Source organism: Mustela putorius, unplaced genomic scaffold, assembly GCF_011764305.1.
Source record: "Mustela putorius furo isolate JIRA1106 unplaced genomic scaffold, ASM1176430v1.1 tig00000765_pilon_pilon_pilon, whole genome shotgun sequence".
Lineage (NCBI taxonomy): Eukaryota > Metazoa > Chordata > Mammalia > Carnivora > Mustelidae > Mustela > Mustela putorius.
In genome coordinates this window covers 8,132,285-8,159,931 of record NW_025421470.1, presented here as the reverse complement: position 1 = coordinate 8,159,931, position 27,647 = coordinate 8,132,285, and the positions used below count along the sequence as shown (strand labels likewise).

Below are 27,647 nucleotides of genomic sequence, written 5' to 3'. Positions count from 1 at the left end.
TTAAAATATTTTCACGAGGGGCATAAATAAAGAGAAATTAGGCCACTGGGATTTCAGAAAACGAGAATACAGACTGCGATTTTTGTTTTAAATTTTAGTACTCAGAATACCCAGTACCTAAGGAGTAAATAATCCGGCAAGTCACCAGAAGGAACACTTCGGTGTTAACTTCATACTTTTCATCTACCTTGAGCTATTTTGTTCAAGGAAGGGGGGGGAAGTTGTGCACAATTTAAGTAAATGAAGGATGACAAGGAATGCGGGAAACGACACGCATTTCCTTTTACGATGTGGCTGTCATCTACAACCAAGCGTTTACACAACTGCAATTTTCGCAAATTCATTTTGAGTATACTAGCGTGACTACTTTTACAATTCTTCCGCGGCGAGTTGCTTATTACAAAAAATAAGGGCACATTACGGCAAAGGTAAATTTTGAAGGGAACATACACGTACCACCCAGCGATAGTCTACTATTAATACTCTATTATACTTGCCTTAGTATATATCTATCAACTAGACTAGGTGTCTACTTAACTGCTTTTTGCATTTCAACATCAATTTCAGACAGCCCCCTCTTAAGACTTAAGCCTGCATTTAACCAGAGTTCAGTATTTTAGTTCATATGTAAAACTTACCTGCAGTGATACTGTAAGATCTGCTGGTTGGTTGGTTGGTTGGTTTTAAAATTTTATTTACTTATTTTAGAGAAAGAGAGAGAGCATCAGGAAGTGAGGGGTGGAAGGTGGGAGGAAGAGAGAGAGAGAGAGAGAGAGAGCGTGTCTGAAGTAGACTCCCCACTGAGCACAGAATCCAACACAGGGCTCGATCTCATGACCCTGAGATCACGAACTGAGCCGAAACCAAGAGTCGGATGTTGAACAGACAGACGCCACCCAGGTGCACCAAGATCTCTGCTGGGTTTTGACAGATGTATACAGCCCGTTACTAAAAGCTCTACGGAAACGAGAAGCAGTACCATCACTCAAAGGCTCCTCCTGTCCTTCCTGGCTGATCTCCACCCCCACCCCCTAGAGACAAGCCCTCTTCTGGATCTCCTCCCAGGGCTGACTGGATCTGCCTGCTCTAGGACGTTGCGAAATGAAGTAAAACACAAGGTACTAGTTGGCGGAAGGCTCGTTTGTGCATAAAGTTTCTTGAGATTCCCACAAGCTGATGCATGTTATCAACTGTCCATCCTTTCTGTCTGCAGAGTGATATTCAAGTGTATGGATACGCTACAATGTATCCATTCATGTTTGATGGGCATTTGGGTTGTTTCCAGGTTTGGGCTATTAAAAATCAAGCTGCTATGCACAATGACATACAAGACGTTGTATAGACATATATTTTCGGACGGTGTAGGGCTGTTGGGTCAGGAATGAAGTCCATGTTTACTTTTCTAAAAAACTGTCACATCGTTTTTCCAAAGTGGGTGCATCACTTTAAATTCCCACCAACAATATGATGTTTAGGAATTGTGGTTGTTTCGCATCCTTACCAATATTTGGTGTGATCAGTCTTTTCTATTTTTAGCTAATCTGGTAGGTATGGTGGGCCACAGTGGTGGTGTGTATCTCATTTTGGCTTTAATTTGCATTTTCCTGAAGACATAAATTGTTAAGGATCTTTCCACGTGCTTACTTGGCTGCTGGCACTCCTATTGGGTCACGTGTTGTTCAAATGTTTTAACTGAGCTGTCATCTGACTACTGAGTTGTAGGCGTTCTTTATGTATTAGAGATGCCGGGTTTTTGTCAAATGTGTGTTTGTGCAAACATCTCCCAGCATGTGGCTTATCTATTTGTTTTATCACTAGCTTTTTGAAGAGCATAGTGTTTCATTTTTATAAAGTCTCACTGTCAATTTTTTTTTTTACAGCTACTGCTTTCTGTAACCAGTTTATGAAATCTCTGCCAACCACTAAGTCATGAAGATATTCTCTTTTCCTTTAGAAGTATTATAATTTTAGCTCTTGGTTTAAGGTCTGTGATCCATCTCAAATCAATTTCAGTGTGTGAGGTGGGTGAGGTAGGGGTTAAAATTTACTTATTTTCCTATGGACTGTGTTTTTGGTTATGCTAACACCATTTTCTTTTTCTTTTTTTTTGTTTTTGTTTTTTTTTTGTTTTTTTAAAGATTTTATTTATTTGACAGAGAAAGAGCAAGAGAGCACAAGCAGAGGGAAGAGGCAGAGGGAGAGGGAAAAACAGACCCTGGACTGGACAGGGAGCCCAACAGGAGGGGGTATGGTGAAGGCTCCATCCCAGGACCCCAAGATCATGACCTGGGCTGAAACCAGACGCTTCACCAACTGAGTCACCCAGGCACCCCAGTCGGCATTATTTCTTGAAAGACCTTCCTTCCTCAACTGGATTGCTTTAACACCTATGTCAAAAATCAAATGGCCAATTAAGGGCAGGTCTACTTCTGAAATATTCTATTCTATTGATCTATTTCTTGTTAATGCCAATACTACGTACTTTGATTACAATTTTACAGTAAGTCTTAAAGTCAGAGAATAGGATTTCTCCAACTTTGTTCCTACTCAAAATTACTTTCTCCGTTATAGTGTCCTTGCATTATTTTATGTAAATTATATGCAAATTTTGGCATCAGCTTATACATTTCTTCTGAAATGCCTCCTGCGATTTTCATTAAACTTATATTGAATCCATAAATCAATTTAAAGCAAACTGGCATCTTAATACTGAGTCTCTCTTCCAGAATCATGGAATCTCAATTTATTTAGATATTCCTTAACATCAAAAAAGTTTCTAATTTCTATTGTGATTTCTTCCTTGCCCCTTAGATTTAGATGTGTGCTGTTTGATTTTAAAATATTTGTGATTTTCCTAGATACATTTTTGTGCTAACTTCTCATTTGATTCCATTGTGGACAGAGAAAGTACTGGCTCTATGTGAGTTCAATCACTTTATTTTTAAGGAGACTTGTTTTATGGCCCAGCATATAATGTACCTTCATGAAGATACCATGTGCACTTGAAGAGAATGTGTTTTCAGTGGATGTCATGTTCTATAAACACCAATTAGGCAATGCGAGTTGAAAGTGTTATTCAGATCTTTTATGCTTTTCACTATTTTTGGTTAGTTGTTCTACCACCTGTTAAGAAAGTGGTATTAAAATCTCCAGCTGTGATTGTGAACTTTTCTATTTTTCTCTTTAATTCTGTCATTTTTTTGGAAGCTCTGTTATCAGGTAAATACACATCTGTGACTGTTAACATCTTCTCAATGAATTGACCCTTTTATCATTACGAAATCCCCTCTTTCTCTCTCCTACTTCTTTGTCCTGAAGTCTGTTATACTGGATGTTAATAAAGTCACTCCAGCCTTCTTAAACTTGCTGTTTGCTGTATCTTTTTCCGTCCTTTTGCTTTTAACCTCTTTATGTCTTTATAAATAAGTGTGTCTTAAAGACAAGATATACTCAGGTCTTGCTTTTTTTTTTTTAATCCATTCTGACACTCTGACTTTTAACCACAGTGCTTAGTCAATTAGCACTTTGCTGAATTAGAAAAATGACTTTGTTCATTTTTGGCTTTTCCTTCTATTTTTCATTCCAATATTCCTTTTTTTGTTGTTGTTGCCTTCTTTTGGATTATTTGGATATTTTAATTTACCTATTGGCTTTTTAGCTATACCTCTTTGCCTTATGTTTTTAAAGATTTCTTTCAGTTAATTTATTTAAGGAGAGAAAGAGGAGGGGCAGAGGGAGAGAGAAAGAAAAGATCTCAGGCAGACTCCCTTTTGAGCCCGGAGCCTGATGTGGGACTTGATCTCGTGACCCTGAGATCATGACCTGACCCTTCACTGAATGAGCTACCCTGCTGCCCCTTTGTCTTATATTTTTAGTGGTTACTCCAAGGATTACAATATGAATGCTTAATTTACACACCTGCCAAGTTTATACCATTTTGCATCAGATGTAGAAATACTGCCACCACATATAGTTCCATTTAGCCCCTTGTCTAGTGTCCTTTATTGTTTATGTCCTAGTTGTCACACGCACGACATCAGCATGCACAAGATTATGCAGGACGATGTTACAATTTTTGCTTTGAACAGTCATATATGGCACGCCTGGGTGGCTCAGTTGGTTAAGTGCCTGCCTTGGGCTCAGGTCCTGATCCCAGGGTCCTGAGTTCCAGTCCCGCATAGGGCTCCCTGCTCAGCAGAGAGTTTGCTTCTCCCTCTGCCTGCTGTTCCCCTGCTGGTGCATATTCTTTCTCTGACAAGTGAAATCTTTAATAGATAAATAAATAAAAATTAAAAAAATAAATTCGTGTGTGTGTGTGTGTGTGTATTTAAAGATTTTATTTTAATTATTTGAGAAAGTGAGAGCAAGAGGGAGAGAGAGAGCACGAGCAGGGTGAAGGTCAGAGGGGCAAGCATACACGCCGCTGAGCAGGGAGACCGATGTGGGGCTCGATCCCAGGACCTTGAGATCATGACCTGAGCTGAAGGCAGAGGCTTCACCTCCTGAGCCACCCAGGCGTCCCAACAGTCATATGTGTTTTAAAGAAATTAAGTGGAGGGAAGTATTTCAAATTTGCTTGGACATTTGCCATTTTGTTCCTTCTCAAAGGATCCAAGTTTCCCTCCGGTATATTTCCCCTTGCCTTCTGGAACTCCCCATTGGCATTCTACGCAGCAGATCCACACTATAACAAATCATCTTGGTGTTCTCTTACCTGGGGATGTATTTTGCCTTTGTTGGTGGAGCCTTTTTTTGCTGGGTGTAGAATTTGCAGGTTGATAGGGGTTTTCTTTATGCCCTTTAAAAATACCATTCCGCTTTCTTCAGGCTTCCATGATTTCTGATGAGAAATCGTGCACATTCAACTCATCATTCCTCTGCATGTAAAGTGATGTTTTCCTCAGGCTGCTCTCAGTTTTTTCTCGTTATCTTTGTCTTCACCAGTTTGACTCTGATGTGCCTAGGTGTATTTTCGCCAGCTTTATGGGGCTCGCAGTTTGCTAACATACTGAACTTGCCAATTCGTGTCTTTTACCAATTTGGGAGATCATCTGGCCATTGTTTGCTCAAATATTTCTTTCTGCATCATTCTGTCTCTCTTCTTATGGGATGCCAATTACTATATATTGGATATTTTTAGATTATCCCACAGGTTCGTGAGGTTTACTTTTTTTATTTTTATTTTTTTTAGTCTTTTCCTCTCTTCTTCGAACTGGGTAATTATTAATATTCTATTTTCAAGTTTATAGAACTGGAGAACATGAGGAAGGTCTAATTAAATTCCTATGGCCGATCTTTGAAGGGTTACTATAAGCTCGAGAAGTTAAAAGAAACATGCCATTGTAATTTGCAAAGGAAACTGTACTAACCAGAGATGTCCTATCCCTGCTGAAATTCAAGGAAATAAGGAAGTTCCTACTACAGAGTACTTAGGACTGCTTGAGTACCAGAAACTAAACTGGGACTTCAACATATACCCTTGTATTTAACCCAGATAATAGCCCAGTAATACAGGTATTACTGTCCGAGTTTTACAGATAATGATACAGAAGAACAAACAAGTTAAGTAAGATGTCCCACTAGCAAGCTCAAAACCTGAGAACTTCAACTTAGGACTCTTATTGTATCCCTTTCCACAAAAAAATCTCCTAATCTACTAACTTAAGAAACTCATCAAGAATTAGATATGTCAGCTAACTTGATTTCCTTTACAACAAGATTAGCATTTACACAGATGCTAGAAGGATGGAGGATATGGTGTGCTAGCATTTCAGCAAACCACCTGTAGTAATATAGTATTAGGGGCTAAGAATCTAGGATCTCTAATAAACCTTTTAAATGCTGGTTCTACCATTTAACTCATCATGTGGCCCTGGCCAAGACATTTCAACCCTCTAAGCAATTGCTCCCTCATTTCTTAAAATGGGAACTATAATGGTACCTATCTCCTAGGGCCCTGGTAAAGTGAATGGGAAAAATGCACATAAGACCCAGTACCTGCCACACAGCACATGCCAAGTTAATGTGGGCCGTTATGAAGGCACAACATCGCTGCAGATGGAAGATGAACTAATGGGAAATAATTGTACCATCATGATGAAATAATATGAAACACTAGAAACAACAAGTATTATTAGTCTCATCCTGTTCAACTTCTATCAACGTCTACTTTTGTTCTATAATTTTCCAATTATCTTCTGGAAAAGAAATATTATAATGGGGGTCACTAAAGAATTATACAGAACCGCTGCTTAAAAAAGAAATATGCATGTTATTTGGAATAGAAAAACACTGGAAATGACACGAGAACATTCGCTGGAGATTGCTTAAATAAATCATGTTCAAACTGCATCTACGGAACAAAAGCCATGTTTGTAGCAGACGGTCTGATTGCCTGGGAAGTGATCATTTCATAAACAACATAATCCCAGTCTTACATATATCGTGTAGGAGGAAAACAGACTAGAAGAAAATATACCAAAAGATTAATATGATTATTTATAGGTGGTGGGGTTATAGATGATTTTCATTTCCTTAGCAGAAATTACTATATTATCTAGTTTCCTAAAATGGCCAAGAATTCTTTTTATAGCCAAGAAATAGTCTCAGAAAAAATAATTAGTTGTATGTACCTTGACTGGCTTTATTGTCAAGGCTCTTGGTCCTGCAGACCTAAAGTTTCCATCTCCAACACGGTGACGGAACTGAATGTTCATTACTGGAGATGCTTAGAGAAAATGTGATATAGGGATTAATGGACCCAATAACAATCTTCAAATATTTTCAACTCTGAACTAATTAACAGATCCTTTACGTATCATTCGGGAGAAAGCTAAATACATTTTCTCTTCTTGGATCCATGGTCAGATTTCCTTCTTTGGAATGAGATGGGTTTTGAAGGACCCGTCCTGGGAGACAGCACTCACCCTGAGATGCTGGAATGAGCTGCTGGAAGGTCTAACAGCTCAATAAGTGTTTGTAAATTAGACAAGGGCCAGAAAGTTGCTCGCCGTCCAGGACTCGGGACACATCTGAAACAGTGCAGAGGGCACTGAGGAAGCAGAGGGTGACGGGGCACTGGCCTTTTGGGTATCCACCCCCCCACTGATCTGAGAGACCACAAGAGTTTTGGTATACACAGTTGGTCTGATTTCAGGTTTGTAAGAATTGGTCAAACCCTTCATCCTATCCCAACTATGACCACATTGTGCTGAACAAATCTGGTCTGTTTCATGACAGTTTTCCAGGTGCCACAGCAAAAAAGTAAACCTGCCCCCCCCCCATCTTAACCATGGCCTCTACCTCCACTGGCCCACAGCAAAGCCCCAAGAGGGGCCTCCGAGGACCTTCAACAGTTGGGAGGCACCACACTTTGCAACCAAAAGAAGGGAAGGGAACCGAAAAAAATGCCACCTAAGCTGAAAGCTATAGAAAGCCTTTTAACTGAGCTTCTAAACAAAAGCAGAAACAATCCTCTGTAAGTGGAGGTTCACATCACAGATCCACAATCCTGACAGGCAACAGGCAAGTGTCCTGCACTACCCTCATGGATAAGAGCAGAGTGTTAAAAATCAAATTAGATTTAATTTGGGTGACGTTTAGAAAAGAGCAGGTGCCATAGGGTATCTTCAGAAGTCAGGAGGATACTGAAGGGGCCCAAAGAAAATCTCCAGGAGAGCAGGATGAAAGCCCCTCAAACTCCGCACCATCGTTCAAGTACACACAACCCGCACCCTGACTCCAGGGTTGGTTCTAGGCTGTGTTCATGAGCCAAGTGAGCTCCAATGAAAGTTCAAAATCTGAAATGTTGACCAAGACTTCATAGAAGACAACTATGCACCTGCCCCATCTCCCCCAGCCCATTCCCACCACTGCCCCCCCCACTCCCCTCCCCTCCCAGAGCACTGCTAAGGGGTTCAGGAACTGAAGGGCATTCTCCACCAAAGCTGAGATCCCCTCTTGGAGCCTGGGCATCTGAGACCCAAGCTAGTCCAGCAGAGAGGCCCCTCTCAGACATCACTCATCTGTAACCGGAGACATCTGAAGAAGCAGTGGATAATCACCCCAAGACAACAGCCACTCAGCTTCACAGGGCAGGGGACCCGCCAGGTTTCCCTGGGCTCCAGAGGGGGGCCACGGTCACTCAGTCCTCATTGTCAGTCTGGGGAAGTCGGGACACCGAATGGTGCTGAGTTTTACGAACCATACGCGTATAACATTGACGTGACATATAATAACAACCAGAGAAACATCGTATAATCCCTTTGTCATACAGTTGTACCTTACAGGAGGAGACAGTCCTTATCTCGTAACAGATAAACTAAAAATCCCCATTGCCTTAGATCTTCTTGAAACAAGGCAGGATATAAAAAGAAACAGTCCAGGGGTGCCTGGGTGGCTGTGGGTAAAGCATCTGACTCTTGATTCTGGCTCAGGTCATGATCTCGGGGTCCTGGGATCGGGCCCCACGTCAGGCTCCACACTTAGCACAGACCCCGCTTGAGATTCTCTCTCCCTGTCCCTACCCTGCTCCACTCTCTCTCTCTCAATACATAAATAAAATCTTTTTAAATAAATTAATTACTTAAAATTAAAATTTAAGAGCACTTGGGTGGCTCGGTTGGTTGGGTGACTGCCTTCGGCTTAGGTCGTGATCCTGGAGTCCCGGGATCGAGTCCTGCATCGGGCTCCCTGCTCAGCAGAGAGCCTGCTTCTCCCTCTGACCCTCCCCCTTCTCATGCTCTCTCTCTCTCTCTTTCTCAAATAAATAAATAAATAAAATAAAGTTTCATCCCTCTGGCATACATACAGCTCCTTCTTTAAAAAAAAAAATAAATAAAATTTAAAACAAAAGAAAGAAGAAAGGAAAGGAAGTCCAGCCAACCAGTCAGCCTGCCACTAAGATTTAACTGTCCCCATCAGCTGGGCCCGAGTGTCCAGGTGACAGGAACTTGGTACTTTCTTGGCTAGTGGTCCCCATACCCATGCCCTAAGAGACGTGGGCTCTAGAAGGCTCCCCAGCCCCATCTGTACAGGCGGGTAGTTCTTGTAAAAACGGGCTTTACTGCTCAACATAGATATACATAAGATTAAGCCACCGATCTAGTATAAACCCTCTCGTTTTACAGATAAGGAAACAGATCCAGAGAATTCGGTGGGTTCACCCAACATCACACAGCTGGTGTGTGGGAACGACACAGATAATATTACAGCCTAAGCTTCCAAGGTGACTGACACTGCAGTCCCACCGCGTACTTCCATTTTTGGGTAACTTCTGTACACACCTATCAGCCAATTTTAACCTGTGAAAACCACAGTAGCATCCAGGTGACCTCCGGAACCAAAGGCTAGAAACAGAGGTCGGGACAGACCTCATGAGGAGCCCCTCTTCTCCTCTCTGTCTCCCTAACCTTCCCACATCCCGAAAAAATGCTTCTCTGCCAGGCAATGACTTCATCATTTTCCTCCTCACTAATTTGAATACTCTTGTGGGAGAGCCAAACGAAAAATGAAAATGATGAATGACCCCTTGTGCAATGCAGAAAAAATGCGGTGTCTGGGTCTCCGGGTGACGGAATGCCCCTCATGCAGAAACAGAACACGCTTCTCTCCAAAACAGAAAGCAGGAACAAAGGCATTTCAGAGCTCCGAGTGTGTTTGGACACATGGTAGGTGTGTAAAAGATTTTAAAGGGGCAGATGAAAGCAAATCAGCCCTCACCTCCAAAGCAGGTAAGTGTTTTTATGTGAAAGGAAAACAGAAATTTTTCTAAGTGAGTCACAAAGCCGTATTGGGGGAGAAATGGGAATGGGGCAGAGGTATGCAGAACAGGGTGAGGGAAAAAGATCTGCTTGATCACCTAACACATTTTTACTAAAACAAATGTTTGACCCCACAGCTCAGCCTCTACCCCCTCCCCCCGTGTATTCAGGTAAATGGCCATACTTGAAGGATCACAAACACCAAATTCGAAGAGTATTTAAAATTTTTCCACATAGAAACCAATGTTAATTCATGAACTGAGTTTCACTTTTCTTAACTGAAGTATATTTGACATAACACAGTATATACATCGGAGATGTCGATGTTAATTTGATACAAGGATATACTGTAGTATGACTGCTATCGTGGCGATAACTGGCACCTCTAATACATTACTTATCATTTCTGTTTTTTCATTTTGTTTCATTTTATTGTCTTAAGTATAGGCTCCAGGCCCAACACGGGGCTCGAACTCACAACCCTGAGATCAAGACTCGGACACTTTACTGACTGAGCCACCCAGGTGCCCCTCACATTACTAATCCTTTCTTTTCAGTGGTTGGAGTGGTTAGGTTCTAGTCTTGAAGCGAGTTTGACGATTACAATATGGTACTGTTGTCTCCGTTCACTGTGCTGTGCATTAGGTCATGAGGACTTACTTGAGAGCTTGAGGACTTCTCGTCGCAAACCTGTGCCCTTAAACAACACCTGTTCTAGCCCCCCACCCCCACCATTCTACCTCTGTTCTGGCTGTTTTAGATTCCACACAGAAGTGATAGCACAGAATGCTTAATCTTTCTCCATCTGACTTCTTTCATTAACAGGATATCCTGTCCATATTGTCACATAACCAAGTTTTCAAAATGCTGCTTCCTTGCCATGCATCTTTTCTGGCACGAGAACATGGGGACACATTCTCAATCTTCATTTTCGCAGTTTCCAAGGAGGCGGCTGTCAGCAGTCGCCAACTGGAGAGAGCACCCCTCTCCCGCTCCATATCGGACACCGAGGCAAGGGCTCCCCATTTCAGCCCTCCCTCTGACCCTCTCAACGTGAGTGCCATTCCTATGAGGGGGCATCACGACAGTTTGTTTATATATTTTAAGATGAGAAGTCATGGAATTTGCCAACGATGCTCGGGGGCCTGTGACGCTGTCACTATCCCGGGGTGCCCTGCCCAGTGTAAGCCAGATTTCTCGTCCGCCCACTCTGGGCCCTCCCAGGACACGTCGCTAAGAAACCACTCCTCTGCACTCAGTAACTGAGAGTGAACACATTCCCAACCGTCACAGGACATGGCTCACGTCTCAACTGCAGCCAGCCCTTGGCTTTCCGGCTCAGACACATCTGAACTGGGGAGAAACAAGTTGGGAATCGGCTATCACCTTCTTTACTGGAGGCCTTTTCCAGCCCCAAACCTTACTCTATTTCCCTTTGTGAAATAAAGTATTTATTATTATAATGTAATATAATAATCCCCTATTTTATCACTCGTTCGAAGTAACAGAGGCATCTGACAAAATGAATGTCAAGTATAGTATCCAGCAAGCCATTCTGCAGAGTAGGAAGCATGCGAGGTGTTTAACACCACTCAGGACCATCGCGCCACATCAAACGCACGCACTTCCAAGCAGTGCGAGAGGTCTGGGGGCTCAAGGAAGATGTGGGACTGATGAAAATGTTCAAAGTGTCGAAGTTCTGGCTCTTTCCAAATGACTACTGTTATCTGTGCAAACGATAAATTGTGAAGATTTCAAAAAAGAATAACTCTGCTTTAAAAAGGGAGGGGTAGTTCTATTTTCAACAAATGAAATCTTGCCATTTGCAACAACATGGATGGAACTAGAGCGTATCATGCTTAGCGAAATAAGTCAAGCAGAGAAAGACAACTATCATATGATCTCCCTGATATGAGGAAGTGGTGATGCAACATGGAGGCTTAAGTGGGTAGAAGAAGAATAAATGAAACAAGATGGGATTGGGAGGGAGGCAAACCATAAGTGACTCTTAATCTCACAAAACAAACTGAGGGTTGCCGGGGGGAGGGGGTTTGGGAGAAGGGGGTGGGATTATGGACATTGGGGAGGGTATGTGATTTGGTGAGTGCTGTGAAGTGTGTAAGCCTGGTGATTCACAGACCTGTACCCCAGGGGATAAAAATATATGTTTATAAAAAATAAAAAATTAAAAATAAAATAAAATTAAAAAAAAAAAGGGAGGGGTAACTGGCGCCACGTATTTTAAGAGTAACACAAACACAGACAACGGACTATGTTTTCTCATCTTTCAAGAAAAGCTGGACTAAAACAAACCATTGCTGGCAAAAAAAAAGTAACTCGTGATGAGCCCTCATGCTTCTTGCATGACGAGAAAAAGCTGCCAAAATCTTCCACAAAAACTCCACCCCATGAAAACATGGATTACAATCGGGGGCGAAGACGATGCCGATTTGTTTCACGGGCACTCACGGCACTGCCACCGAAGAGCTCAAAAGAAACAATGAATGACTCCGAAGTTTAAAGAATAGTAAGAGGGGCGCCTGGGTGGCTCAGTGGGTTAAGCCTCTACCTTCGGCTCAGGTCATGATCCCAGGGTCCTGGGATCGAGCCCCGCATCGGGCTCTCTGCGCACAGGGAGCCTGCTTCCCCCTCTCTCTCTGCCTGCCTCTCTGCATACTTGTGATTTCTGCCTGTCAAATAAATAAAAAATAAAATCTTTAAAAGAATAGTGAGAGTGTGATCAACATGCACTCTTTGTACTGGGAGCTTTGCAGACGAGTCTCAGTACCACCTCCCCGGATCCCGGGGCAGATACAGGCTCCTAGAAGGAAGGTGTCACGTGTCTGCTGTCTTTCCCCACTGGGTCCCAGAGTCCACTGTAAAGGCCTGCACACAGCTGGTGCTGAAGAGAAATCAGCTGATGAAAAAAGCAGAACCTGAGATCAGGGACATCGCATGGATGAGGAAACAGTGGCTTGCGTGGTTTCTGATTTACCCAAGGTCACTCATGTAGTAAAAGGCGGAAGTGGAATTCCAACCCAGGACAGGAATACCCCATCCCAAGATCTAAGCTCCTAGGTCAAACCAAGAGTCTATCCTCAATAATCAGAAGGCTCAGTAATCAGAAGGGAGTGAACCATGGGGAACTAAGTGTTTATGCAAATATTTCCCACAATGGATACCTTACCATCGTGTCTAGGGATTTTGTTTGTGGTTTTGTCTGATTTTTTCCTATTTGTTTGTTTGTTTGTTCTGGAAATCTGATATACCAAGAGATTAAAGCACCACCATCGAGAACATGGAAGGACTGTGCTGTGTGTTTGGGAGAAGGCGCCGGAAGAAGAGCTTCCACTGGGTGGGGTGCACGGCAGAAACCCTGCCATGGCTGGGCAGCCCGTCCTGTGTGCCCCTGAAACCAGTGATGTTCACGGCTCACATGGCTTCCCTGGACAGTGACCTTCTCCCTCACTCTTCTGAACCGTAAAACCTGGGATGCTTCAGGTTATCCAACCGCTAAATGTGCTTAATGGTAAGAGAGAGACAAAGAAGGTCCAATTCTAACGAAGCGCCCCCTAGAGAGCACATGCTGCCACTACCACAAAATGGCACCCTGAGCAACTGAGCTCACCCTAGTTAAAAAGAAAAATCAGCTACACGACGTGAAAGCCAACATCCTAAAGCACTAGAAATTAATGTGGAGGCATCTCTGGGAAAATAATGGGCCACTTCATAATTCAATTCCAGGAGCGTGGCATGTGAAAGGTTAACTTATTCAGGTGTTGAATTGGGGCAAAAAAAAAAAAAAGGCATTTGATGGAGAACTTGCCAGAAGAGCCAGCCCTTCAGTCGTGACCTCTGGAGTGAAAGGCTGGAGTTATATACGAAACCTCAATTTAGAAGTAAACATTAAAATGAAGGTTTCTTTAAAATTCCCCAATAATTTTCACTTTAAAAGTATCAAATTGGCCTATAAAAAAAAAAGCTCACACTAATTACGCCAAAGCAATCAACTTCTTAAAAACCCTTTATTTCACAATTACACCAACATCCCATTAATTTGGGACACTTGCCCTTGTATTTATTCTTCGCTCATTACCTGTGTGCACATTAAGAGTACACCAATAACACAATACAGGCATTAATATGTAAAACATCAACAAAAGCCATCTGGAAAGCTAATGAATAATCAAGGGATTTCAAATTAAACTACAGAATTTTCCCTTAGAATCTTTAGGACAACACTGTCAAGTTCAATCTATTCACTTCGCCTCCAGAATCAATTTTTCAAACCTTATGACAGGTCTAATCGCTTCCACCTGTGTCTCTCGCTTGACTCTTGACTGGCATGCTACCAGCCAGGGTGGAAATGTAGACAAAGACCCCTATTAGGATCCGGCTGTTTCTCTACTGTGAGGTCACTCAGCCATTAAATTAGTTCCAGCCCAATTTCTGTCTCTCAGGCCTCGACTTCAGGGGAGGAGGGCACGCAGGAGAGCGGGTTAGGGGAGCAGAACGAGAAGAGCAGAAAAGGGGAGAGAGATGTTTGGGACTGAACGGACACACATGCAGAGAGGCGAAAAGCGAGCACGGGCCCCAGATTCTGAAATAAAAATACTCTTTCTCAAATGATGGTGGCCATTCTCCCCAGTGCGATTTCCCCCAAAATGTTTTCAAAAATGTTGTGCTGGGATTGCTTTTCCTCTTCGTTCCCTTTGCTCGCAGAAGTCCACTGTCTCCCATGCGAAGGGACCCTACTTGCCAAAACCATTTCAGCCCTCCAGAGGTGCTGGGGAGAGGCTGGCTGCTGGAAGAGGCAGACCCGGGAAGATGACCCGATCATGGGGGTGTCCAGCGCCCCAGATCTCACAGCTGAGGAGAGCAAGGCCCCGGGAAAGGATACTGCCCTAGTTACAGAGCCAGATGGTGATAAAATCTTCAGTTCCGGCATTTTCCCTACCAGACCGGGAGATTTATGGCATCGGGAATGATGACTGACACACAGTAACGGCTCATAAGAAAGTCACCGACCAGTCTATTTCCTCCCTGTATCACCTTACCGACTGCACACTTCTCTCTGCCCAAAGCCCTTGCACTCGGAGCAAGAAGGTTGCACACAACGTGTCCGAGCTGAATGTGCACGGTGAGCTGATTCTTCTAACGCACTGTAAGGCCCATCATCCTCCCGCAAGAGCCTAACACAGTACCTGGCATAGAGAAGGTACGCCATAAACGCTTACTCTATGAATGAAGGCCAACTTAAGCCGGAGAACTCAAGGGACTTAAACAATATTAAAAAAAAAAAAAGGTATTTAATAAGGAAATCTGTATTATTCTTTACAAATAAAAAGGAGTCTGCCCTTGGTCTGTTTACTGAGGATATAGAAGTATGCGGAGGAAATCAGTATCAACAGGTCTGTGGCCATCTGGCTCCCCACAAACCGTGGTTTCACATATGCATTACTTCAGTATCTGACAGCGATTCAGTGAAAGTCATCAAAAAAGATGATATACGTCAAAATCTAATAAGGGACAACTCCAAAATTATCATGACTCAGTTACTCCCAAGCTCTCGCTCTACGACCTAGTCTAATGCCTTCCCCACAGCAGAGACTTCTCACAAGATGGGACAGAAGGTGATTTCCCAACCACGCCGTACCTCTCCATGCCGGCGATGGACCATGCTAACCTATCGCCCCCGCCGGTGCAGGACCCCCCCCACCACCTGTAGCTCACATCTGCAAACAGCTTCCGGGGTGCCCAGCTGTAGGATGTGACCGGGGGACACAGTAAAGTTCACTGGCCCGGATGCAGTACCGAGCCCACGTCCTTGGGACTCCATCCAGCTCGCTGAGCTAACTGGTCACAGGAAAACCTACCAGGAAATTGGGCAGAAGGAAAAAGAAAGGTGTCGAATGGCAATCAAAGCCAGCATCGCATCCAAAAGGTTACCATGACGACACAGCAGAAAACATATTTCAGGGTCAGAAACACATGCCAGGGAGCACAACTGGAGCAAGGAACACAGGGTGAAATTATGCGTCCTCATGGCCCGGTGGGCAGCTGAGCCAAGTGTGACTACTAGGGGACCAGCGCTCGCAGACATGTTGAAGGCGAGCCCACGGGCCCTTCAACTGCCTTGATTTAGTTGCTCGGAGCAGCTGCCTTATCTCCCCTGGTTGCTCCCTTTCCCCCGAGCTCCTGCCCCTCTCCCGGTTTACGGACCCCTTTAACACTCCCAGCTCCGGGGCAGAGGGGAGGTGGAGAGGGGCTCTCGCCCCTGCCTGCTTTCATACCTGGAGATCAGATGAAAACTTTCACCGTCTGTCTCAGGGCCACGGTAGCTTAGCTGGGTTTGTAGCCAAAGAAGAACAGACGGTGCCCTCCAAACTGTCTGTCGGGAGAGAAATTTCCAGATCGCCCTAGATTTGCACTAGTGACCTAAGAAAAATACCTCTAACGACACCGAGTAAGCAGTGAGACAGAATCAGTGTGAGTATCAGAGTAACTGTTTGCAGCCACGATGTTAGACCTTGGAGGCACTGGGGCTATCACGACGTGAATGCTATTTAAAGGTCTCCAGCTACCTTTCTGAACAGTCTGACTAATAAAAAGTACATGCTTGGGACAAAGGCTTCTAATTCTCCTCCATATCTGTTCTCCACTCCTCCCTAGTGCTCAGACCCCAATTTTCAGTGGATTCGTGGATGCTGAGTATAAAGACCACATTTATTTCTTAGCCTTCTTTGTGGGTGGATATGGTCCTATGCTTAAATCCCAGCCCGAGAATATACACAAAAATGTCATAAGCGATTTCTGGAAGGAGTCCTAAGAGTGGAGCCACACCCTTCTCACCCCTCCTCCCGAGTGCTGGCTAAGACGAGAACATAAATGTCGGGGTACCACTTGCTGAGGGGGGCCGAGGAACTCAGTTGCAGCCTTGACACGGTGGGCCACACGCTGCCCGACCCTGGGCTGCCCGTCTCGGCCTCTCTGGTTTATGGGACAGAGAAATAACCCTAAGGCTCAAACCAGTTTGAAACCCTTTGACATGGATGGATGCCTGTCTAATCCTAACCGACCCAGAGGCTGGCACCTGGATGGAGTGTGTCGAGGCTCCGGTCTCTCGCAGGTCACAAGAAATGCAGCCTGAGAGGGAGGGTCATCGGGGCAGGGAACGGTAGACGAGAACATACGTCTCGAAGGTTCGTAAGTGGACTCGGCTCCCGTCAAACAGCTGAAAAGCACCTGCTAGGAGCCTGGCTGTCTAGAGCTTGGGAGGAAGACCGTGCAGCTGTTAGAAGCGATACCATCACAGGAACCAGCTCGGAACACTCACGAGGACAGTGTTTCCACCCCTGACGTGCTCAGCAAAGTTCCCTGTAAGAGACACAACCTCCCCAAGAGCTGGCCGGGCTCAAAGGATGGAAAAGAAAACAGATGCGACACGCGGTCGGCCACCAGCAGGCTGCACTGGAGCCTCTGGGTGGCGCCGGCAGCACCCACAGGTGGGAAGACAGACGCCTCGCCATGGACAGCCCGCAGCCTCGCGCCAAAGATGCCATCCAGGGATCACCCTGGCACGGTTTCATTCAGCTAAGGGACCTGCCATCGGACTGAGAGAGAAGGGGTTGGGCAGAGTATCAGAGCCATTAAAAGACCAGAGTTTTTGGGCTAAAAATCTCAACTCCTGGTGAGAGCTTTGTTGGTTTTTCATACAGAACCATTCGAGGCCTACCCGAAGTCTTCAGAAACTTCTATCTCTTCAGAAACCATAAGGCTAACCTAAAAGGCTGCCATTTCACCCTAAGAACAATAATACTCAGAACCCCCAAACCCTCACTGAGAGTGGGTGTCAGAAGCCCATCCCTCTGATGCACAGCTCAATGTGTTACAGTTCAAGACCCTCCAAAAAGGCAAAGTCCCGACCCCAAGGACACCAGGCCCAAGGGCACGACTAGGAAACCTACCTACAGCCTGTGGAGGGCATCCTTCCTCTCCCTGCCCCGGGAGATTCCACGGTCCCCATCTCAGCCCCTGCAGCCAGGGGCAGAGAACACGTCTATTTTAAGTAGGAGACTGCCAAAGAAGGTTCCATCCCCCGAGATCCTGAATCTGCTCAAGAGGAAGTAAACGAGCAGGCTGGTAGGGCTGCCTTCCGGGAGGAGGCGGTGAGAGTTTTAGATGGAGGGAGCGGGGAAACAGATATTTGGGACTGTGGCAGACATTTCTGGCTGTTCCCAGGGTGGACTTCCCACTCCCTTCTTAGGAAAAGAACTCCCAATTTTTAGCTGCCACAAGTCTCCACGGGTGGGCGGGAGAGCCAGAGAAAAAAGATTTTGGAAACTTTATAATAAAGATCTATTATCTAACTTAAATTTTATTTCTATTCTAGACCCCAAGGAAAGAGGCACAGAAGTGACCGGTACAAACACAGAAACATGCATGGAGTTCAAACCCAGGACATGCTTTTGGAAATTCTTCTTCTGCATAACGGGCCTATGGATGTGGTCGGTTCACAGAATCAATTCCGTATATGGTAAATTCTGATACGGAGCTTTCCACATGCTGGTATGATACTAGAGTTGGACTCTGATGACCCTAGGCACTAAAAAATACCGTATGAATCTGGTCAATACATTTAAAGTATATTGAAGCAGTGTCTGGAAGATAAAAGCTTTCAATACATGTTAGCTGCTATTATTATTATTATTATTATTATTATCATTACCACAAGAGACTGCTTCCAGGAGGAGAACCCTCGTGGGATCAAATATAATATTAGCTAGAGACATGGTTTTGGTCTGGGGCACGTGGGTGGCTCAGTCAGTTAAGAGTCTGACTCTTGACTTTGGCTCAGGTCATGATCTCAGGGTCGTGGGATCGAGCCCCGCATCCGGCTCCCCACTCAGTGCGGAGTTTGCTAGTCTTTCCACAGTCTCTCTATCTCTCCCCCGGCCCCTCCCCTCTGCTCCCTCACACTCTCTTTCTCTCTCTCAAATATATTAAGAAATCTTTAAAAAAGAAGAAGAAGAAGAAAAGAAATGGTCTCTGGCCTTACTCTTCGCAGGGAATAAGCCCTATGTTTCATTTATCCATCTCCCAGTCCCTTTGTGGACAACTGAGTTTTCAGCATCAAGGTGACCTCTTCAAGTTCCTTCTCCTAAAAAAGGCTACAGCCCATCCACCCCACCCCACCCCCAGGCCCTGCTCAGCAGGCTTGCTGACGCACGAGGCTGCAGTGAGTAACTTTATCTCGCCAAGTTCGGAAGGAAGCCATGCGAGCCATGGAAGAGGACATCTGTACGTTTCGGTGAACAGCCACGATTTATTTATGCGGGATCTGCTCTGTGCCAAGCGGAGGGATTAATCATTAATCATCAAAGCTATTTCATTCTCCATGCTTTACAGAGACCAGGCAAGAAGAGAGACAAAGACGCTTCCTAAATGCCCTTGGAAAAACCAAAATATTTTCCTCTTTTGTAAAAATAAAAACTCGTAATCCTACAGAAGGTTCTGACTCTGCTATTGTCCTGCTCAACTATATACTTTTACAGACTTAAGTTGCCTAAGACAGAATGTTTAAAAAAAAAAAAAAAGTTCAGTATCAAAAAGGAACTTACCACTGTTCAAGGGTGCTAAAGCAGTGTATTTACATGGCATTTTTTTCCTATCCTAAAACAAGTGCTCACCGGCATGTAAGGAAACCCAACCGTCTGATGACACAGGGGACGGGCCATCCACTCAAGGCTTGCAACCCGCTTCATAATCACTGCCCACTACACGAGCTCAGAGACTGTAATTCCAGTGGTTCAAGATTGTCCCAACATAAAATATTCTTCACTTATTGCCCAACAACAATGGGCAAGAAGTGACAACGTTTTGGTTTTTTTTCTCTTTTTTTTTTTTTTTAAGATTTTTTTTTATTTATTTGAGAGAAAGAGAGAAATTGAGAGAGCACGAGCTGGGGGAGGGGGAGAAGGAGAAGCAGACTCCCCGCTGAGCAGAGAGCCAGACGTGGGGCTCAATCCCAGGACCCTGGGATCATGATAAGCCAAAGGCAGATGCTTAACCAACTGAGCCCCCCAGGCGTCCCATGATGTGCCAGTATTTCTCCATCAAAATTTAATCTTCCAAAATCTTATGTCAAAGGCCATATCTGATTTTTTATTTGGAAAATATGATGATAATGGGTCACCTTTTCAATACAAATGGTGTTCTCCCGGGCAACAAAGGATTATCACAGAGTTCCCGGCCGCAAGCAATGATTCTTCCATATACAGACACAGGTTTCCTCCTTCTCAGAGGAGGGCAGGGGACCGGGTAGGAGGAGAGGCAGGAGAGGGAAGGACCCTATGACAACACAAAATAACACAGCAAACAAAAACTGTTCGCGACCATGGCTCCCACTGGCCCCCACCGGCTATACCCACCTCGCTCCACGGACTCCGCTCCACGAATGCCTTCTCTACACACTAGTCACACAGAACCACTCCATCCATGGCTTTGAGGATAACAGTCAAGAAAATTCTAAGCTGATCTCATCATTCCATGTCAACATATGATCAAATTCCAGAAATTACTAAGAAAGACTAAAATATTTCCCTATGGTGAATTATGTCTGCATCTAATTGTACAGTCCATGAGTGAAAATGCCCAGAAACTGTGAATCCAGTGGGGTTTTGCGGGGGGCGGGGGGGTTACATTCCTGAAATTTTAGTCCCATGTTGAAGAAGATGCTTTTTTTTTTTCCCCTAAAGATTTATTTATTTATCTGATAGAGAGAGACACAGCAAGAGAGGGAACACAAGCATGGGAAGCGGGAGAGGGAGAAGCAGGCTTCCTGCTGAGCAGGGAGCCCAATGTGGGGCTCGATCCCAGGACCCCGGGATCATGACCCGAGCTGAAGGCAGACACCCAATGAGTGAGCCACCCGGGCATCCCAGGAAGACGCCTTTTTTATTCACTCCCTCTATAAGCCAACTTTTTAAACGAACTATCTCAAAAAGGAATATTGGTTAATACTAATTTAAGACTAAAACAAATTCCTTTAATCTGTTTGCCATTTTTTAAACTTTAACCAAAGTCCATGAAACAGAAGAAATAAGAAAGATAACTCAGTAAGAATAAATCTCGAATATTTAAATGGGATTAGAGAGCGCCTGCAAAACGTACTGGATAGGGAACATATCAAAAGGGGTTTCCAAAAGTACAGTTTCCGATTCGTTTCAGTCGAACACAGCTCGTGGGTCGTTGAAATGCCCTATCCAAATGCCCCCGCAGAACATCTTCCACTAAGTGTTGAATGCTGATTACAACAACACAAAAATAAAATGATGGCCTGTGTAATAACACCACTGCTTAAAGATATTTTTCCATAGTTTTCTCCAAGGATCATCTGCAAGGCCAACCACTAAGGGAAGAGGTCACAAGACACAAAATCCCCTTGCTTTCAAATACAAACCTAGGGGTGCCTGGGTGGCTCAGTGGTTAAGCCGCTGCCTTCGGCTCAGGTCATGATCTCAGGGTCCTGGGATCGAGTCCCGCATCGGGCTCTCTGCTCAGCAGGGAGCCTGCTTCCTCCTCTCTCTCTCTCTCTGCCTGCCTCTCTGCCTACTTGTGATTTCTCTCTGTCAAATAAATAAATAAAATCTTTAAAAAAAAAAAAAATACAAACCTAGGATCAAGGAACATTTTTAAGCTTTTCTTCCTACATTTTACCCCTCTAGGACAAGGGTACTCCCCCTTGCTAATAGGCTCACTGAGAGTTCTCCTTCGTTTCTACACCTTCTCCCCCAGCACTGGCCAGACGGGACAGTCAACGCCACTGGGCTCCTCCGACAGGTGCACCATGTCTGGCCAGAACTTACCCGTCTAGAAGATTCATCGTGGTGGGCGCCACTTCAGCAAACAGAATCACTTTTCCGAGTCGCTGAGTCTGCAGATTCTGTCGGTAGATGTCTAGGTTAAAATTTTCCGAAGAGAAGGCCTCCACATCAGTCACCACAGGTAGAGCAGATGGCGTGATTTCCATTTCAGACGTGTAGGATGAAAGAAACTTAAGGGAGAGCTTGCTGGATTTTACGACTCCTTCAGGATCTGCATGCTTCCCCAGCCACTGCCTAAGAGGATCCCAGATTTCCTGTGTTAGAAAGAAATGAAAAGGTTGTAATTCAGCAGTACATGAGGAGATGGTAGCCTTTCCCTAAAACGCCATTTCGGTAATGTAAGTACCTCCTAAGTCATGATTAGTAAGAGCTGCGGGAACATATTCTGGATGTCTGTGCGATCATACAGCAGACATCAAGTGTACGCAACAGGCCTTTCTCGGTAAATACAGTACAGGGCTGCAAATGTATTTCCTCTTTCTTACCCTTTTCTTCATCACCTTTTCTTTACTCTAGCGCCCCTTCTCGTGAGGATATTGTACAGAATACATAGCACACAAAATGCATGTAAATCGGCTGTTTATGCCACTGGTAAGGTTTTTGGTCAACAGTCCACTACGGCTAGTTAAGTTTTCAGAGAGTCAAGGTTATATATTTTAGGGAAGTCAAGGTTATATGTTTTTGGGGAGTCGAGGTTATATGCTGTGGACGTTCGGCAGCACTGGCGGGGGGCGGGGTGGAGGGGGTCCCTTTATCCCCACATTGTTCAAGAATCAATAGTAAATTGTTCAGAAGCCACGATCCAAAGAAATACATACAGCACCTTATTAAACTTTCTATCTTACATAATATCCCAAATCCTTAAAAGTCTTCTCCAGGTCTAGAGTTCATCAGTAATTCTCTAGTCTGTGCCTTTTGCAGAAAATGTACAGCTTTAAACTTTCACGCCTTAAGGAAATTCATTATCCTAGTTGGGGAAATATTGTAAAATGCTTCTGACAGGAGTCACAGAAGACAAGGGACTAAGACAGGAGCATTCGCTGTCCCACTCTGGAGGACCTCTACCTCCCCTCCTAGACAAGCTGACCCCCACCAGCCACTGACAGGGCACCAGCAGGGAGGAACGTGACTTTCCCATGGGGAAATGATGGGGAACCCAACAGCTGCTTTCTCTTTGTCCAAATACGAGTCCAGGGGGTTGGGAGGGAGGCAGAACCTACCAGAAACCCTGCCTCACCCAGAACGGAGCTCTCTATTCTTATCTCTACCGCAAGAAGGGGTCCTAGAGCCTCCCAGAAGCCTGTGACTTCCTCTTAGGCCCTGGAGGGCCTCCCTCTGGAGTGGGCTAGGAGGTGGGAAACCAGGGAACTGTGGGATCAGGGGACTCATCACCCCGAGAGGCCAACACCAAATGTGTTCAGATCAGACAGTCACAGTAAACACAGATCCGGGCTGTTAGGCCACCTTCATGCAAACGCCAGGCCTTTCAGAAGACAAATGTGCCCTTCTGTTAGCACAGGGGTACGCCCCACAGGTGCACATGGCCACAGAGAAGCAGCTTCCAAGATGAAACTTCACTGAGCTAAATTCAAGTAGTGTACCACTAAAACTCACTTCTTTTTTTTTTTTTTTAAGATTTTTATTTATTTATTTGACAGACGGAGATCACAAGTAGGCAGAGAAGCAGGCAGAGAGAGAGGAGGAAGCCGGCTCACCGCTAAGCAGAGAGCCTGATGCGGGGCTCGATCCCAGGACCCTGGGATCATGACCTGGGCTGAAGGCAGAGGCTTTAACCCACTGAGCCACCCAGGCACCCCTAAAACTCACTTCTGCTTGGTGAAACATACAGAGGACAGAAGAAGAAGTTAAATAATGTCAGGAGGAAAAAAATCAGAAGAAATCGAGAAGGTGAGACATGGCACAGAACAAATGGGCAAGTCAAGGTTACAGAGGCCCTGGGGGCGGAAGCGGGGTGGGGGGGGGTGCAAGTCCGCAGGAGGAGAGACGTGAAAGACTCGATCAAATGAAAAGAGCAGCTCCTCACCGCACTCTGGTTTGAACAGTGGAGCCGGAAGAGACATTTTGAGGCGATCAGACACGTGAATCCGGACAGTGCGGCTCAGACAACAGAGGTTCACTGTCAGGTTCAGCAGGCGTGATCACGGGACCAGGGTGGCGTAGAAACACGGCCTTAATGTTAGAAATGCGCATGTGTCACAGTATCTGTGGTTACCCCCAGAACAAATGAAGCAAATAAGGCAAAATGCTAATAACTGTTAAATTCAGCCCATGCATATTTGGGATATCTATTTCACTATTCTATTTTTCTCTAGATTTTAAAACTATTGTAATTAAAAGTAAAACAAAACAGGGGCCCCTGAGTGGCTCAGTCGGTTAAGCGACCAACTCTTGGGTTTGGCTCAGGTCATGATCTCAGAGTCACGAGATCAAGCCCCGTGTCGGGCTCTGTGCTCAGCACAGAGTCTGCTCGTCCCTCTCCCTCCCCTTTGGTTCCTCCCCCGACTCACACACACGCTCAGTCCCTCAAATACATAAAATCTATAAAAAATATTTTAAAAGGTTAAAAAAAAGGTCAAACAAAATACAGAAATGGTAAAATAAACATTAACTGTTATAAAAATATCAGATTCAACCAAAATGTTTGGTCAATCCATTCAGGCGACAAATGTTATGATATTCTGGGGTGCCTACCATATGGCAGACATTTTCATAGGTTCTGACATTCAGTAATGAACAAAGGCGCCAAAGTACCCATCCTCAAAGGGCTTATATTCTAGCATGGGAGTCAGATCATTTTTTAAAAATTCATCGGCACAAGACATAGAATGCTGGACAGTCACGAGTGCCAAGGAGGGATGATACGCAGAGAAGACAGATAAGAAGTGCTTGGAGGAAGGCCATCGTGGGGAGGACAGACGAACCCCGGCGGGAGGGAGGAGTGGGGGTGGGACAACATAAGCCACACAAGCCCATGGCTCTTTAGTGATGTAGAGGCTCCAAAGGGAGCATCAGGAGGGACGGGTGTGCCCGGAACACAGAGCAAGCCACGAGGAAGCCAAGGAGCCGAGAGGACAAGCCGGAGGGGCACCCATGCTGCACAAGGCCTGAAGGGCCACAGTGGGGACTGAGGCTTCCACTCTCGGGGCAATGAGGAGCCGTGGAGGCTTCGAGAAAGGGAGCGTGGCGACCCCCTGGTCACAGTCACTGTGGGATCACTCACTCAGCAAGCCGCCCTGAGCGCAGATCAAGGGGGGTACGTGGAAGCGGACACCAGCCAGGACACCTGCAGAGCTCCCGGGAGGGAGATGCCAGCAGCTGGACAGGTGTCACAGTGGCCTGTGACTGAGCCCAAGCCACCAAGTCAGCCAACTGTATATGTAAAACAAGGACATGCAGGCTTCTCTTTAAAAATAAATAAATAAGGGGCGCCTGGGTGACTCAGTGGGTTAAGCCTCTGCCTTCGGCTTGGATCATGGTCTCAGCGTCCTGACATCGAGCCCCGCATCGGGCTCTCTGCTCAGCAGAGAGCCTGCTTCCTCCTTTCTCTCTGCCTGCCTCTCTGCCTGATCTCTCTCTCTCTCTCTCTGTCAAATAAATAAATAAAATCATGTAATAAATAAATAAATAAATAAATATAAAATAAATAAATAAATAAGCCCAACACTTCGGGCCGTAGCACCTGGAAGGAGGGGGCCAGCCCCCCGAAGCACCGAGACGGGAGGGAAGGAACAGGCGTGGACGGGAAGAGCCGGTTCTGCACACGTCACATTCGAGACCCTGGTTAGAAATGCATGGAGGCGGGGAATAAGCAGGAGGACAGAGTCAGGGATTTGAGGGGCGAGGTCCACACCAAGGACATAAATTTGGGGATCTCCAGACTGCGGATGATACTTTGAAGGCAAGAGACAGGCTGAGAGCAATGAGGGAGTGACTGTAGGTGCAAAGAGAGGTTGCACCGGTTTCCTGGGGCTGCCGCTACAAATTGCCCCAAAGTGGGAGGACTCAGACAGCAGAAATCTATCCTCTCACAGTCTTGGAGGCCAGAAGTCCAACATCAAGGTGTCGGCAGAGTCACACTCCCTCTGAAGCCTCCAGGAGAGAATCCGTTCTAGGCTTCTCTCCTGGCTGCTGGTGTTGCTGGCAATCCCTGGCTCCCTTCCCTGGGTCTGTGCCTCTCGTCATCTTCTTCAGAGGACACTAGCCCTATTGGATCAGGGCCAGCCCTAGTGACCTCATCTTAACTGGATTAGGCCTACAAAGACCTTATTTCCAAAGAAGGATACCTCCTAGGTCCTAGAGATTAGGACTTCAATGTACCTTTGTGGGGAGACAAAATTCAACGCACGATGGTGTCAATGTTTAGATGTCAGGGAGACAGGAGGAGTCTGAAGGGAAAATCAAGCTTGAGTGTATAGGATACAGGAGGGTCTTGGGAATCCTGGAGCCGGGTTTCACGGGTGGCAAGAAGACAGGAAGATGGTGGCAGGGCAGTAAGAAGAGGGCTGAGCAGTTCCCGGGGGACTCTGCAAGGCAGAGCCCATCAGGTGCAGACAAGCCTGACGGTAACAGTGGGAGGAAAGAAACCACAGACTCCAAGAACTAAATTTTGGCAAGGAGTTTCCTCTAGGGGAAAAGAAAGACTGGCGTAGTGGCTACAGAGAGGAAGGGAGCCCTCCAAATAGGTATGTTTTGGTTAAAAGAGAGAAATAACAGCATATGTTTTAATGATGATGTGAATGGTCCAATCCAGAAAGGTAACAGGTGAACAGGTGAGCGCTGGATCCCGATGTTCAAGCAGAGAGGTCAGCTTCAGCAGCAGAGCCCTCACACACTGGGTGCACAGGGGTCACATTCCCACTGGAGACACCAGGCTGCTTCCCCCCTGGGTCGCAGCCCTCCCTCACCCCCGCTGGCTGCACAGCCACCCAGGACAGCCCTGGGAACTCATCTATGCTACCACTGTTCTGCTCCCAGGCGGCAGCGGAGTAGGTAGGAGTCCTGGGCTGAAGGCTGTTGACGTCATCTTCAGATTCCTTCTATTTTTTTCCTCAATAAATAAACAGCAAGATCATCAACTAAAAGTGAAAAGGAAGCAAGAGGTTTGAGAAGGCAAACTGAGAACATGAGGAGAACAGGGAAAATAAAAGGAGCACGTGGAAGTGTCCAGGGCGCACTCCAGGTTAGTGTTTCTGAATTCAGAGTGTGCAGGTGGCACAATGCTGTGCTTTTATCCAGATACAGAGGTGCGTGGAACAGATGCGGAGGAAGCTGAGGGGCACGTGGAGCAGCACTGTAACTGCCCTACTGCAAATGAGGCCCTGGTGCAGATGTAAAGAGAAACAACGGGTAATCCTGGCCCAGGAGCTCACACCTCAGTGGGGAGGACAGCAAGAGGAGCACGCCAGGACAAAACAGGAGAAGACAGTTCCAAAGGGGAAAGCAAAGTACCCAGGAGGAGTGCAAAATAGGAAATGATTCTGTCTGAACAGGAAGCAGAAGAGCGGTCAGCAGACAGCAAGCAGAAGTGAGCCACCGGAAGCTCTAACCTTACATCTTTGCATGAAGAACTAAGAGAAATTTTATTTTTTTTTTAAAGGTTTCATTTATTTATTTGAGAGAGAGAGAAAGAGCACACAAGCAGAGGGAGCGGCAGAGGGAGAAGCAGGCTCCCTGCTTGGCAGGGAGCAGGGCTGGATCCCAGGACCCCGGCATCATGACCTGAGCCAAAGGCAGACGCTTAACCTACTGAGCCACCCAGGTGCCCCTCAAGATAAATTTTAAACCAAATATTCCCAGTTCACGGTTATTTCTTTGATATAAATTCTATTAGAGGAAGAAGACAGAATGAATTCATAACATACAAAAGTAACTCTCTGTTATGGACGGAACATTTGTGTCCCCCCAAGAATTCACAGTGAAACTGAAATACCCCAGGTGCTGGCAGTAGGAGGTGGGGGCCTCGGGGAGGTGGGTAGGTCAT

The 27,647-nt window shown here is 45.5% G+C and overlaps 1 protein-coding gene across 2 annotated transcripts in view; it reads right to left on the bottom strand.

Moving 5' to 3' along the window:
• Positions 1-27,647, bottom strand: part of HLCS (holocarboxylase synthetase) — a 216,083-nt gene that overhangs the window by 127,257 nt on the left and 61,179 nt on the right. For both annotated transcript variants that reach the window (XM_004762146.3, XM_045084515.1), the window contains exon 6: positions 21,629-21,900. In XM_004762146.3, the coding sequence (XP_004762203.2) occupies positions 21,629-21,900 (272 nt within the window). The remainder of the gene's footprint in view (positions 1-21,628; positions 21,901-27,647) is intronic.